Source organism: Haplochromis burtoni, unplaced genomic scaffold (genome assembly GCF_018398535.1).
Source record: "Haplochromis burtoni strain Fernald_Lab_line unplaced genomic scaffold, NCSU_Asbu1 Contig_4, whole genome shotgun sequence".
NCBI lineage: Eukaryota > Metazoa > Chordata > Actinopteri > Cichliformes > Cichlidae > Haplochromis > Haplochromis burtoni.
Window position 1 is genome coordinate 672,572 of NW_024582365.1, and position 14,932 is coordinate 687,503.

The 14,932-nt window shown below is 38.0% G+C and overlaps 1 protein-coding gene across 8 annotated transcripts in view; it reads left to right on the top strand.

Annotated features, from left to right (window-relative positions):
- diaph2 (diaphanous-related formin 2) overlaps positions 1 to 14,932 on the top strand; it is a 353,656-nt gene that overhangs the window by 219,386 nt on the left and 119,338 nt on the right. For all 8 annotated transcript variants that reach the window (XM_014333843.2, XM_014333845.2, XM_014333847.2 and 5 more), the window contains 2 exons: positions 488 to 727; positions 9,046 to 9,175. In XM_014333843.2, the coding sequence (XP_014189329.1) occupies positions 488 to 727; positions 9,046 to 9,175 (370 nt within the window). The remainder of the gene's footprint in view (positions 1 to 487; positions 728 to 9,045; positions 9,176 to 14,932) is intronic.

The window sequence follows — 14,932 nt, forward strand, 5'->3', positions numbered from 1 at the left end:
TATATATATATATAGTTGTAGGTTATTTGTCTAACGAGTGCTCTGGCATGCAAGTGCAGTTTGCTTGTCAAGTAAGCCACAAATTGCTTCCAATCAGCAAAGTTTTGCTACTTACTTAATACATATACATTTATTGAGGGTAACTCACCCAGATAATGAGCTCATTGGGTTGTGTGTCGTGATGCATTATTTTTCACATGAAAATTGTGTGCCTGTCAAAAATCTGCTCATTTGTTAATTAGCTGAAATGAAAACAAAAAAGTTTCATTATTGCATAATACTGGAATTAAGAATATTTTCCTAGCACATAATATGGGTATTTATATTTGAAGATCTGTGGCAATGAGTATTTATTTGCTTCCACTATGACAAACCCAGGATGATTTTACAAAAGTAGGTGTACAAAGAAAGTGCTTGTTTGATTTTTTTTCTCTTTTTTTTTACACATAAATGCCACTTACATTCTTTCTTTATGTTGTCACCTCAGATGAGTTCAGTAAAACTCCTACGGCCACGTCTCAACGGCATTCTGTTCAAGCTGACGTTTGAGGAGCAGGTGAATAACATCCGGCCCGACATCATGAATGTGACATTTGCTTGTGAGGAGGTGAAGAAGAGTGAAGGTTTGAGCAAACTCCTGGAGTTGGTTTTGCTGGTTGGCAATTACATGAATGCCGGCTCAAGAAACGCCCAAACCTTCGGTTTCAACGTCAGCTTCCTTTGCAAGGTAACGTAAACAGCACACATTTAAAAAAACCAAACATGTTGGTTAAATGTCTAAAATGAGAACAGAAATGAAAATGAAAGGTGAAATTTAGTAACTGTAACTGTATCACGTGATTTTCCGCTAAAGGGTGGCAGATTTATAAGAACATAAGGGAGTTAACTAATTAATTCAGAATCATTAAATCAGCATTTTTTCACAGTTTCGTCATATTTTAACATTAAAGATGATTCAAAATGTATTTATCTGATTTTACGTTTTAAGTGATCCCAATTTGTACAAAAAGTCAGTACCCCCGATGTTTATGCTGCACTTCTCCTCCAAGTTAGTAGCGGCCAGGTAGTTTTTTGCATACTTGCTGACAGACAAACAAACAGCAACATTTTCCCTCCACCTCAGCTTTCACCTTGGAGGAGGAAAAATGTTTCAATAGACAAAATAACACAAACACTGGGAGGTATGAAGCTGCCAGCAAAGGCTACATCTGTGTTCACTGCCAGGTAAAATCACAGCATCCAAAGGTGTGAAAGAGAAGACTGGCAGCCATGCACACACACTTACAAAAGCACAACAAAGCCATCAGCCCCACAGCCGAAACAGCTAGGGTTAGTCATGATACCATGAGTTGAAGTACATTTGTTATTGTACATGACTGATTGACATAAGTACCGTATTTCCCGGACTACAAAGCGCACCTGAATATTAGCCGCACAAGCTAAAATCAGGGGAAAATCCTGGTTTGTACATACATTAGCCGCACCTGACTAAAAGCCGCAGGTGTTTCAATGTTGACTCATCATATGTAAGAGAATATGCACAAAGCGAATCAGGAAAGAGATGGCTGTTTGGAGACACACCCCTTTTATTAATATTTTGAAAAACAAGTTATGAGTACATATTTGCACAACTTTTTAGGTATATGTACAAGTAGCGGTAATTACAAGTACGAAACATGTACTGTGCTTCATAAATGAGTAACAAATGTAGTACATAACAATAACCTACAGCACACCAGAAAAATAGATTCGGACTACCTTTTAGGCTCAGGTGCAGCGACACGGCTTCAACAAGAAGAAAAGTCAGTGATTCACCATCTTTCTCTTCCTGCGCACTAAAACCACCAAAGTCCTCTCCTCCAGTGTCGGAGACGAACAGGTACAGGGTGGCTTCGTCATCCACTCTCAGCTTCTTTCCTTCGTTGTCACTTTCAAAACCAAACAAATCCTCGTTGTCAGTGTCAGAGTCGAACACCCTCAGAAGGGCCGTGGCGGTGTCCTCCTCTCCATCACGCAGCAGTCCAGCCCTTCAAATCCGTTGGTGATCGTGGATGTTTTCACACTTTTCCACGCTGTCAGATTCCACAGGTGGAGTTGGGCATAACTTGCTTTTCGCAAGTTTATCGCCGCTCATCATCCACGCCTCCCGCTGAACGCGTAGCGCTACTTTGAAGTTTGTTTTTCGCGCTACTTGTACGGCACTATGTTGCCTGGCGGATGGACATGTGACCAACATACCACTCTTGAACCCCGATACTGTGTGTCTGATCACATGCCCTTCCGCCAGGCAACGTAGTGCCGTACAGCAGCGGAACAAACAAAACAAATCCTCTTACGATATGACAAAAATCAGGACAATCCAGAGAAAAGCCGCACCTGACTAAAAGCCGCAGGGTTCAAAGCTGGTGCAAAAAGTAGCGGCTTACAGCCCGACAATTACGGTAATCACCCAATATTTTAGGCTAAAATGGAACAATATTGCAATATTTATAATAATATATAAATTTAGTTAAATACAGACACCTATATACAGACTTTCTGTACCTCTGTGAATGCACTCTAATAGCTTCTAATTTGCTTTTCTTTGTCGTTTCTAAAATGTCCTGATCTGTTTTTGTTTGTTATGCAACTAAAGTCACCTTTTTAAGGAGTTTTCATATTCCCAACTCAAACTCTTACATAGTAGAAGAAGGGAAAACTCTTTTCAGCTGCTCCCTTGTCACAATGGGTCACCACAGCAGGTAGTTCTTTGTGTTTGATTTGACAGATTTTTTTGCCGGATGCCCTTCCTGATACAGTCCGAAAAGGGGATTTGTCTCTCTGGCTAGAAGTGAATCAGCAACCTTTTGTTTACCAAAAAAATTACTAATCTACTAAAATATCGAACCACTAATGATTCTGTACTTACGCAAAAACCAAAAGTACGGAACAAAAGAAACACACTGACATATATTACACACATAAATGCATAAAAGAAGGAACAAAGACTCCAACCAGACATTCTCTTTGTTTTTCTTGCTTTAATGCAGGTTTATCTGATAATAAACTAATAAAATAGTTACTGGGGGATGTTTAGAGAATGGACAAACCTCCCCTTAATACCGCCTGTGGTTAGCAATCTTGCACTGGCGAAAAACAATCAAATAATATTTCAAATATATGTTTTGGGCATTTTGTTCTGTTTAGTTTCATTTTTTGGTCAAACTACTGTTTGCTAGCTGTGCTTCAGCTTTAACCTCCTAGGACCTGCGTCCACATATGTGGACATCACATTTTGGGTTATTTAGACCAAAATACTGAATTTTGCTCTTCAAGGGCCTGATATCCACTCACGAGGACATTACACTGCTACTGTTCTATCGAAATTTTAAACGAATATCCTCATATGTGGCTCTCATTTTTCTTAAAAACAAAAATAAGGTTAAAAAAAAAAATCTGGTAATTCTTTGTTTTTACATTCATCGGGCTCCAATATGCCCAAATATCAAAGAGAAATTAAAAACGCTGCTGTGGAAGAGTTCGGGTCTTAGGAGGTTAAAAAAAATAGAAAAAATGTAAAAAAAACAAAAAATAGAGCTGATGTATTCTGATGATCTCTCACTTCATATGATTTTTTTAATATTAGACAACTATGCATGAGTTATAAAGCCACCCCATTCTGCATGTATCTGAAGTTAGCAATCCTCCACATTTCTTGTACAGCGAGAGCTTTTGTATGGTGGATGCAGTGTACTGTACTTTTGGTATTCCTGCAAGCTGACTAAATCAGTGTGGAATATCAGTGTAGAGCCTGGTAACGGCTCAGGGGGCTGATTGGCCATTATTGATGGACAAGGAAAAAAAGTCTGCTTTCTCACTTTAGTCAATCAAGTAAATGGCCTCCTAGGTGGCAGGTCCAGGGTACCTAATGGGCTCATCATGGAGGAGGTTGATGATGGGAATAAGCAGCAAGAGGAAAGGCACAGGCTGACCCACCTTCACCTTCCACCTCTTGACTCCCCTGGTTCAATCTCCTATCCTGTGGAGTACTCACTCATATCCTGGTCACATATATTAAGCAAGCTGAAATTCTGCTAAAGGGTTGCAAGAAGTTTAGTAACTGTATTGCTCAAAGAATACCTGTATTACACTAAATACTTTAAAAGCAAAATTCGACAAAGCATGGTCATTCAGACTATAGAAAGAGAATGTTTGCATCTTTAAATGTGTGTCATACGTGTATAAATACTGCATGAGTCAAAGAATATTTGTTCTTTCAAGTAAAGAACACCTGGTAATGATCATGTTTGACTTAAGCTAGACGTAACAGGATGTCTAGCAGGCGCTTGACTTGGTGGAATGGAGTCATCTACCCGAGAGTTCTGACCTTGTAAAAAAATACAGTATTTCTACAGGAATTACTGTTTTTTTATAGAATTACTAGTGTCTTTAAACACCAAAGCACAAGCATTTATATTGGAGTTGAGGAAACCTTACATTTTAGTGTAGTGTGCATTTGCAGAGCTTTTTTTTCTCAGCAGCTGCGTGTACTTTTATGTTCAAATGCCGCTTTTGCTTTTTTTCTCTGTTTCTTATGATCCAGTGTAATATTTAGTTGTATGAGTAATCATGCAATATATTTGTCTTTTGAGCTGCTCCATCTGCAGCAGTTAAATTGAGCAATCAAGGGCCGACAGTCCTCTGTTAATGTGAGGGTTCTATATTCCCACTGCCACTTTTTCTGTTATCAGTTTTTCTGTTGTTTTCATTTATTTATTTCCGATCTACATATTTAAGTGGGAACTTGTTTGCACGAGATATGTCCTGCTACTCTTAGTTCTCATGTGTATGCACTTCTGAAGGATTTCAAATTGTGTTACCTCAAATCAGGTTTTGTTATGAAAGACTGAACGACAGAACTGTTCAGCATTTGCTTTCAACAACACAGTAATGAAGCTTTTTTCAATCTGTTTCAAATGAAAAGATTTGTCTAAAGTAGTGACATGTATTTACACTCCATTCAGTTCTGAGTAGTTACTGTATTGTACGAAATATTTTATTTGGGTAGTTTAAAAAAACGCATCTACGATAACAGTTGAGATATCCTAGGAGACACTCCTCAGCTTGGAGCTCTGACGGTAAAAGTCACTTTTAGTACTGACTTTCAAATATCCAGTGCAAGGCATGGACTGAGATTAAAATGGCTCTGAACTTTGACATGTGCCCAGGCACCGCACAGCCCCTGACACAGTTCTCACGATACCTCAAAGCTGCATTGACTAAAAATCCTGATGTGAAATAATGTGAAAGTAACATCAGCACCTTGAGCTTTATACAAAGTCCTTCTGCCCTTATAGAGGCCCTCAGCCGGATGTGTTACTACTACCAACGACTCCTTCTGCATTGTAGCGTTCTCTCTTTAAACACAGTATACTTGCAACCATACATGACTCATCTTGGAGGGTTTTCTTTGTTTGTTAATAGTAAACCATTACCAAGTACTTAACATGGCGCTGTAGTGCTTTGTTTTGTTTTTCTTTTTTTGTTTTTTCATTTAAATCATTGAAGTAGTACAATTTCTTTGGATTTCTTTTTCATTTCAGTAAAGCAGCTACGTTGGGCTATCTAGGATTTTGCTTGTTTTGGGATTCAGTCTTATTATGTCAGAGAAAATTCACCTTACAATGCTAATCATGCTTCCAGATTCATCAGCCCCGTTGTTACAGGTGTGTGAACTCGAGCACGCAGCTGTGCTCTGCCCTTATAAATGTTTGTGAAGAAAGGGGTCCTTCTGAAAGGTTCACTGAATTTGAGTGTGGCACTGTAATAGCATGACCATTTATGAAATTTCTTCCCTCCTATCATTCCATAATGACGTGTGAGTGGTGTTATTGCAAAGTGGAAACATTTAGGGACCACAAGCACTCAGCCATGAAGTGCACAAGAGGGCTGAGGCGCATAGTGCGTTAAAGTAGTCAGCGCACTGCTCCTCAATAACTGCGGAGTTCAAACGTCCTCTGGCGTTAACATCAGCATGAAAACTGTGCACCAGGAGACTCGTGCCATGGGTTTCCAAGGCTAAGCAGCTCCTGTATGTATAATATGGAGATCTCTCTTTCCTGACAATTCCCTTATTCTTAATAACAAATGTGCGCATCATCCCAATGTGTCCTAGATTTGTTCAAGATAAATATAGGGTGTACGTTGTGGCTGAGGTGGCAGAGAGGGTTGTCTAACAGCTAAAAGGTTGGTGGGTTGATACATTGGTCATCAAAGTATCCATATGCAAGATACCGATATGCTGCCACTCATGCATCTATCATCGTGTGAATGTTGAAAAAAGTACTTAGCCATGGATAAAACGTTGCATGAATATATTTGTGTGTGTGTGAATGAATGAGACTTATAGTAGAAAGTGCTTTGAGTGGGCTCAAAACATAAATCCAAGGCACAGTTGCTCTTTTTACAGTTGGAATGGTCGAAGTGCATCAGGAGCTGCAAATATTTTTAGATGCATACATCTAAAAATATACAGAACTATCAATTTAACACCTTACAGACAACCACAACAAACTTTATTTATAGAGCACATTTAAAAACCAGTGGTATACCAAAGTGCTCCACATACGAGAGGGTCAGATATAAGTAAAAGAGAAAGATGAAGGCCATGGCCAAAACCAAACATGCTGGCCAGTTAATGGCAGTAAAAACACAGAAACAAAATTGATTGCACAAAAGTCTGTAGTAGCGCTGCAAAGAAAGCAACTGTGTGCACAGGAAGGAATATTTAGATGCCAGACAAGAAAGAACAAACCCATTTGAGAAAAATTAAAATGATCTGCACGCTGTTTGTCTTCTGTTAAATAATTTAAACCCTAAAATATTTTTAAAGACAACATTTATATCCTCTACACGTTTACTACTGCTAGAAAATTATGGGCTCAGTAAAACACTCAATACTCTTATTTTGAAAAGATGCATATGAGTGTTATTTGTGTGTAATAAATATGAAGTTGTGAATATAACGTGGCGGACAATGAGAGATGCTTTGCATGCTCTTCAGATGACAGGCGGTCTCCTGTCTCGGTGACAACCTCTACCCTGTGGGAAAAGCAAAACAAGGAGATGTGTGATAAAACAGTTAAAGTGTCCAAATACTTTAGATCGATAAGTGAACGATAGAATGACAGAACAACCTGTTGCAGAGATATTGAGGCGGTGACTTGTGACTCATATATAATTTGCCGTCAAAAATATAAACGTAGACTGCTGTTTTATTGAGTCACATACTTTTGATCTAGATGCGTGTGGGTGGATAATTGAATAAACAGAATAATAAAGAATAGCTGAAGATGTACTCACTGTGTTAGAGACGTGTTATAATCACAAATATAAACAGTGAGGCACACATTCACATTTCAGCATGGTTTACCTCCTGGCTGCGTTTGACCAAACTCCTCATGAAACCTTCTTCTAAATTATTATTATTACTTTTAGAAATGACATCTATTACCAGCTACAGTCAGCGTTGACCAGATCATCTTACTTTTTAGTGATGATAATGTCTGATATCTGAAATAGAATAAACAGAATGTGTCCCTCAGTCTCGTTGAAACCGATACAATAAAGAAAAACAATACAATGCAGTTTTATAGGTCTGTGATTACCCCAGATAAGGATCATTTTTTGTTGTTATTATTATTATTATTATATTTTAATTGTCTCATATTACATATTACTAATCTTGGAAGTTTCTCTTCTCTGCGCAGTAATAACAGTTTGGCAATATGACAATAAACCAATTAAATTTCCATGAAATTCAGTTGTGATTAGCGAAACGATGATTGATCCTCTTCTAATGACAACAGTGTGTGTGTTTTTGAGCTGATGTGTGACAGCGTCTTTTCCCTACATGTGTGCGCATGAGCACACGTGTTTCCATGCGTACATGTGTGGGCATGTCCAGCTGCAGGCTGTTTACAGGATGGATATTATCAGTATGAGTACACTGAGGTGGGCTGTGCTAATTAGCTTTCCCAGCATGCCATTCAAACAGCATAGCAATCACAGTGGGCAATGAATATGGAACAAGTTCTCTATGCACTGATGTGAAGAATCCAAGCTTCAGCTTATGAACAGACTCACACACACGTGGCAAATGCAGTACATTACTTTTGTTCAAACTTTCCTGCTCCAGCGATTTATTCTCAGGGGAGTGGGGTTATTATTTGTGTATATACTGTACATGCATATGTGTATTATTATGTGTTTCGGTTTAGTCTTCAGTAATTGGTTGCACATTTTGGGGGGGTCTCATTTATTTTACCTTCTCCCTATGTATTGTAATCAGTGTGAGTTGGAGTTCTCCAGAATTTGGGCTTTTGGCTTGTTAGGAACTAATTTTGTTGAATGTACAGCAACAGCCCCCAGAGAAATCCCTCTTGTGTTTCTGAGTAAACAATTATGTTTAACATTGTCAGTGTGGCTATGGACAATAAAATATAATGTAGAGATACAACACATTGATCCCACGAAATATATTGTTTTAGCAAATAATATTATATCTAATTTAGCCACACTTTCTCTTTCTCTAAAGCACATCTTACTAGTTGCATTATTATTACCATGCAGTTGGTCCAAAATGACAGCCAATGCTTCGTGTATATTAACAGGAACACATAAAAACTGCTTTTAAGTAACAGGGCCATTCCTATCATAGTCTTCAGTGATATAAATCTTTGTTTTTGCCAAAATGTTGTGATGAAAAACACTTTCCTCTTTTCAAAGCTTGCCTACATCGACTCAATTTTAATTAAAATTCACATGATTATTTAAGGAAGCAGGCATATCAAGCTGCAGATGTTCCAGACCTGAATGAGGCAAAAGACCGTGCTTAAAAACTTATAACAGTCACTGATTTTAAGTGAAAAGAGCGTCTGGTATTGAGGATTAAAAAAAAACCTTTGGTTTGACAACATGTACCTTCACTGAGAAAATGAAGGGACATTGTTTTCCTCAAGTAAATGACTCTAAACATCTGTGAATCTTTTTTTCCATCTTTTTCAGCTCCGAGACACTAAATCTGTCGGTCAGAATACAACACTTCTTCATTTCCTGGCTGAGAAGTGTGAAGAGAGCTACTCTGAAATTTTGAGGTTTCCAGATGAACTGGAGCATGTGGAGAACGCTAGCAAAGGTACGTCTGCCTGCCTGTGTAGTATGTCTCAAGACTTTCCCAGTCACAGACCAGTTTGCTAATACCACTATAGACATCTTTACTGTGCTATTACCACAGCACATCTTAAAGTGGAGTGGAATTTGCAACCATCTAGATATCAACGTATTTTATAGTTTAACCAGTTTAAAAATATCCCCGATGGTGTATGTTCTTATAGTCTCTTACTTTTGTGAGCATTATGGTAGCTCATACTGAGTTAAAATGATGTAATTAAAGTACTGTATGGACACTTATACATTTCATCCTTGGACGTCAGCCGGTACTCTGTCTCTGTGACAGGAATAGAGTTGTTTGTCTGACCACACTGTCATTCAGCCTGTCAATAAACTAATTCCACTTTAATTCTATTCTCAAGCAATTGGTGGAATCCCTGCAGGCTTATTTACTTTGTTAGTCTCGTAATTGGTTATTTAATCTAATTCAACTAATTATGTACTTGACTGGGACTGCCAGCCATTGTGTAAGTGGGCTGAATAGTCTTCAACCGCTGCATATATTAAGATGTCCATGTGCACACATTTTGAATTGTATCAATTTTGTCATTTCATGGAAATGAATTATTCAAGGAGAAACCAATTAGTTGTGTGAGACCAGTAAATAAATGCCTCTTGGGGGGAAAAAAAACAAACTTCAGGATCTATTTAAGAAGTAGGGATGCAAAAAGCGGTTTACTCGGCATCTCACTTACACCACATACTGTCCATTCATCAATCATCCCGTATAGTACATTACACTGGATATTCAAGCAGGCCGTCTCCCGTTCACATTTTTACACAAAATATGCTAATGTACCTACAGGTCATCGTAGTCAAAATGGTATCTTTGTTTTTTTTATTCGTACATGTGCATTATTTGATATATGTTATAGAATTTATAACAAGCTCAGAAACCACAAAAATTGAAACATCTCTTCTTTTGATCGGTTAAAAAGCTCTAAAGCTGACAGTACCTGCACTTTTGGCTTGGATGACATTAACAGTTTTTATACCCACTAGTTTGATTTTAATGTATTGTTGTTGCCTACTTTCAGAGGAAGTTCACAAATGTTTAAACCGTTGTGGTAACAAGAGCACAGTTAATAATGTTCCTCAGGGACATATTAGGTCCCTGAAGGTTAATTGCTTGACGCTATTTCCTGATCTTTTACAAGGTTTTGGTCTCATTTTAGGCAAACTGACTATAGAAAATGTATTAAAATGGTTTATTCATATTAATTTCATCTGAATGCACATTGTACAATCTAACTGTTTAATATAAAATCAGAACTACTTTCACATTTATTGAAAGCTCTTTTTCATGTTACATTACTTGAACCGCATACTGTTTAATGATTTATTGATATAAACATCCATGGAAAAAAAAACATCCATGTTGTTTCTTTGGAAACCTTTTGGCTTTGTTAGAATTGTCATATTAAGTCTGTACAATATAATTAGCCTTTACCCTAAAACAACAGACCAACAAAATAAAGTAATTTCATATAGAGTAATATGGAGCTGCACAGATGACCTTCATCCTCTCCTAAATATATATATTTATTATTTCTTACAGTAAATCTCAGGTGTACAAGCATATGATTTCTGATTGTAAATTGTTAGAGGCTTTTAGAGAGCGGCTGATTTAAAGTGACGTAGGGAGTGATGTGTGACATGAACGTATAATGAATTCACTGGTTTAAAAGTACAGTTAATAAGCCTCATTCGTAAGGGCAGTCAATCCTGTCTAATGTCAGTAGGAAATCATAGTTTGTTTTTGTTTCCTTGATTAGCTACTTTAGTCTCTAGTCTATAGGGTTTTTAAAAAAATGACGGTACCGCAACACCACTGAGTTATCGTGTCAGACTGTGCAGCTTATTGAATTAGTTTCGCTGCCAGTCGTAGTCCAGTCTGTTTGTTTTTAAAAGTTTGGGTTACCCAAAAAGGCAGTTCAACTTTTTTTATACCTTATAGGCTGTCTTGTTAGGAGGAATGTGTGTACCATAATGGAGATTAGAGGGTAACAATAACTAAGTCCAGCATATGTGAATGTTCTCAATGGAGACCCTTCATTCCTCATAGGATTCGGCTATTTTCAAAGCTTACCTCTGTAAAGGTCAATTTTAATTAAAATCCACAATTATTTAAGGAGGCAGCAAGTTGCAAATGTTCCAGATCTTAATGAGGGAAAGGCTCCTCCTTTTTCCACCTTAAGCAGTTCACTGTGGACATATAGTCTTAAAGAAATGTTACAATGAAACATGTGAACTTTTAGTAAAATAAGTACCACACTTTACATTTTACTTTATTCTGACAATAACAAAAAAAAAAACTATGACACTGGCTAAATTATTTGCTTCTGTAATTTCAAAATTAACTGTTCTCTGCTCAGCAAAAGGATACTTCACAACAAAATGGTAGCAAAATGATCAGTATTAACTATATTTTTCATTAGGAATGTGGAGCAGCACTTCTACTTAAACAATGTGTCACACGTTTTAACGAGGACCCAAATGCAGATGCTAGGAGAATAAACTTAATGAAAGCAAGCCGTTTAGTAAGGCTGCACAAAATCAAAGGAAATAAAAAAGGCAACATGAGACTCAGACTTTCACTAACAACAAACTGGGCAAAACTAAACACAAAGAACATGGAACATGGACGAGAACGATGGAGGTAGAACTGACAATCTGGCCAAAGGCAAGGGGAGACTGGGACAATATACACACAATAGGGTAATCAGGGAAGTGGAGGCAGCTGGGACAACAGGAGGAATAAATCAGTAACAAGACGGAAGCGAAACTGAACACAATGCACATGAGACAAGGGTCTGTCAAAATAAAACAGGAAGTGACAAGCGCACTCAGACTGACTAAACACAGAGAGCGAGAGACACAGAGAGAGACGGGACGGGCTGGGGACGTCACAGGAGATAATTAAGCAGTTACAGCAGGCAAGTGCTAATGAACGGTGCAATTTGTAAATGGGTTAATATCAAATATGAGATTGTCATGGTGGAAAGAGACACCTTTAGACCATGGCAAGAGTGAGCATAACACAAGCCACATGGTGGTCATCAGCAAACTCTTTCTGGCAGATGTCTTGTAGCAAGCAAGTGTTTCCAAATGGGCTATCTAAGCTGCTCTGCAGAGGCACAAAAAACAGGCTAGGGTAAGGACTGGAAACGCAGTGGTTTGCCACTGAAACTTGAGTGCAGCAGACAAAAGTCAAGCTGACTTCCCTTCAAAAATGGAAGAGACCCAGCAGCTCCATCAGCTCAGAATTGGCAGAAATCAGTGAGACCCTGGTATACTTCCCCACAGTTCAGAGAAGTCTGCTCAAAAGGACCCTTTAGGGAGGATTTGTGGCCAGAAGAGCAATTCCTCAGTTACTGTTGCACCTATTTTTGAAAACACAAGAACTACGATACAGAAAAAATGCCCTCCCTAAAAATGTTCTGGAATGAGCCAAAATGCAAAATATTTGGCAGTTTGTCTGCTGAAGGACTTGAGGGCTCCAAAATAAAGCATGTCTGCAGGCAACTGTGAGATTCTTTGCACGATAGAACTTTTACTGGTCTTGTAAATCCTAAGCTCACAGGCAAATTCTTATCCATCACACAGTACCATCAAGGACACATCCGGCCAGGCACAAATGCATTCTGCATGACAACAGCCTAAAACATGCAATCAGAGTTATACTGAAATGTTTTTGTGCACTGATAATATGATTCCCAGAGAGCCCTTACATAGTCTCAGATGTAAACATGCACGAAACACTTTGTATATACCTTCTGCACTTTGTGTGAAATTAACTGTTCAGTTCATTACTTTCATATATGCGGACCCTGTTAGTGGGAATAACACAGGGGAATACTGTTACATATTTTTCATTTAAATAAGTCTCACCACACTTCTACTTTTCACTTCTACTGCACAATCCATTATATTCTTGCTGTGAGAGGAAGCGCTTAAAACAAACAAAATATAAGCACAATCGTAATGGCGTGCACAACATTTAATAGTGCAATACTACCTTTTCTCCTCCGTGGTCACCATAATTATTTTTGATAATTCTTTCAGAATCAAACATTTTAAATGTATTTTGACTAAAAAGATTTCAGTACGGGACAAAGCACCAGCCTTTGGCAGAATATTGATAAAGCCACTGTGATTCATTTGAAAACAGCACAAAGTTCTACTTTTTGAGAAATTACATGTCCAGAGGACTTCATATTGTTGATTCATAATCTGTTATAACATGACTATAATTAACTTGTTTGTTTAGATTTGCACAGACTGACACAAACAATGTACAGTACACAAGAGTGAGACTAATTCAAATAGATTTGTATGATTTTATTTTCAGACTATTCTTTCAATGTTATTCTAGTCAAATAGGATGACAAACTAATGATGCTGCCATTTTTGCACAACGTTTGGTAGTATTTCCTGCAGGCATTAATAATTCAGCACGCCATCATACGGACTGATTAATTGAATGCTCAAACTAAGTAATTAATGGGAACTGTGGCAGTATTGCAGTAGACTGTGGAACAGGATAGGCAAACCATTAATGTGCATTACAAAAAACATCAAATAAAGTGACTCGGCTGCTGATTTTGGTAAACCTTTACTTTAACTGCACTACATTTACTTTCATTTAACAGTTATATTTGTGTGCATTTGGTTAATAGTTTAGGTTGCCCCTTTGATAATAATCCCACTGTAGTTAGCTGTATGAGCTGTGGAAAGTGTATGTTGTGGCTGCAAGCTTTTTTACTCAAACAATGTAAATGCTCAAAATTTCAGCAGCTTTATTAATAATTCAGCTGCCCAGCACACACAGTGGAGTCCTGGCTTGTTCTTCGACATAAAGCAGCATTCTAGGCAAATCTTTTTCTAGGATGATGCACTGTGGGCAATACTGAGGCTAGATAGTCGTTCTGTGTATAAACTGTATATCCTTTCATTTATAAATATATTATTGAGTGTTGAAACTCTAATCATTTGAAATGTAGTGATAGAGTCTATTATTTTCATACCCCTGACCCCATCTTAACAGGAGTGGCAATGGCTGGAGAGAAGTGTCATTGGCCAATTTGCCTTGTTAAATTCCCCCAGAGATGAATATGTGGGGCCTGACAATGGGAACTAAGTCTGTGTGGTGATTCCACTCAATCAGTGGTGCACTGACAATCTGTCTTGACAATCCGGGAAAAGAGGAAATATGACACAAATGTTCTCATAAATCTATTTAGTATAAGGCATAGCCAAGGGCAAAGTACTTTGGAGCCTGTGAGAGGGAAAATGGAGAATGAGGGGAGAAAAAAAAAAGATGAACTCTGAGGATATTAATACCGCTGTGAATATATCTATTATCCACATTCATTTCAAGGCACTGCAGCATAATAAAGCAGTGCCCATTTCCCATTTAAACTCAGAGCAGTACTTGGCTCTGTATTACGTAGACAAAATGCCTTTCTCGATATGGTGGGACACAGAAAGGATCATTTGTCTTTTAGTTTTTGTGCAGTTGCATAGAATCATTGGGTTGAGAAGATATTCCCCCCTTGCCAGTCCAGGGATGGGAGGGTATCTTACTGAAGTCAGCTGCAGAAACTTGAGGAATGTGAAGAATAGACATTATTCAAATCAAATAAGTACTGCTGCAATAGACAAAAAGCTTATTTATTTCTCTTTTTGGCCAAGAGACTTGCTTTTCGTTATTAGAAACCCA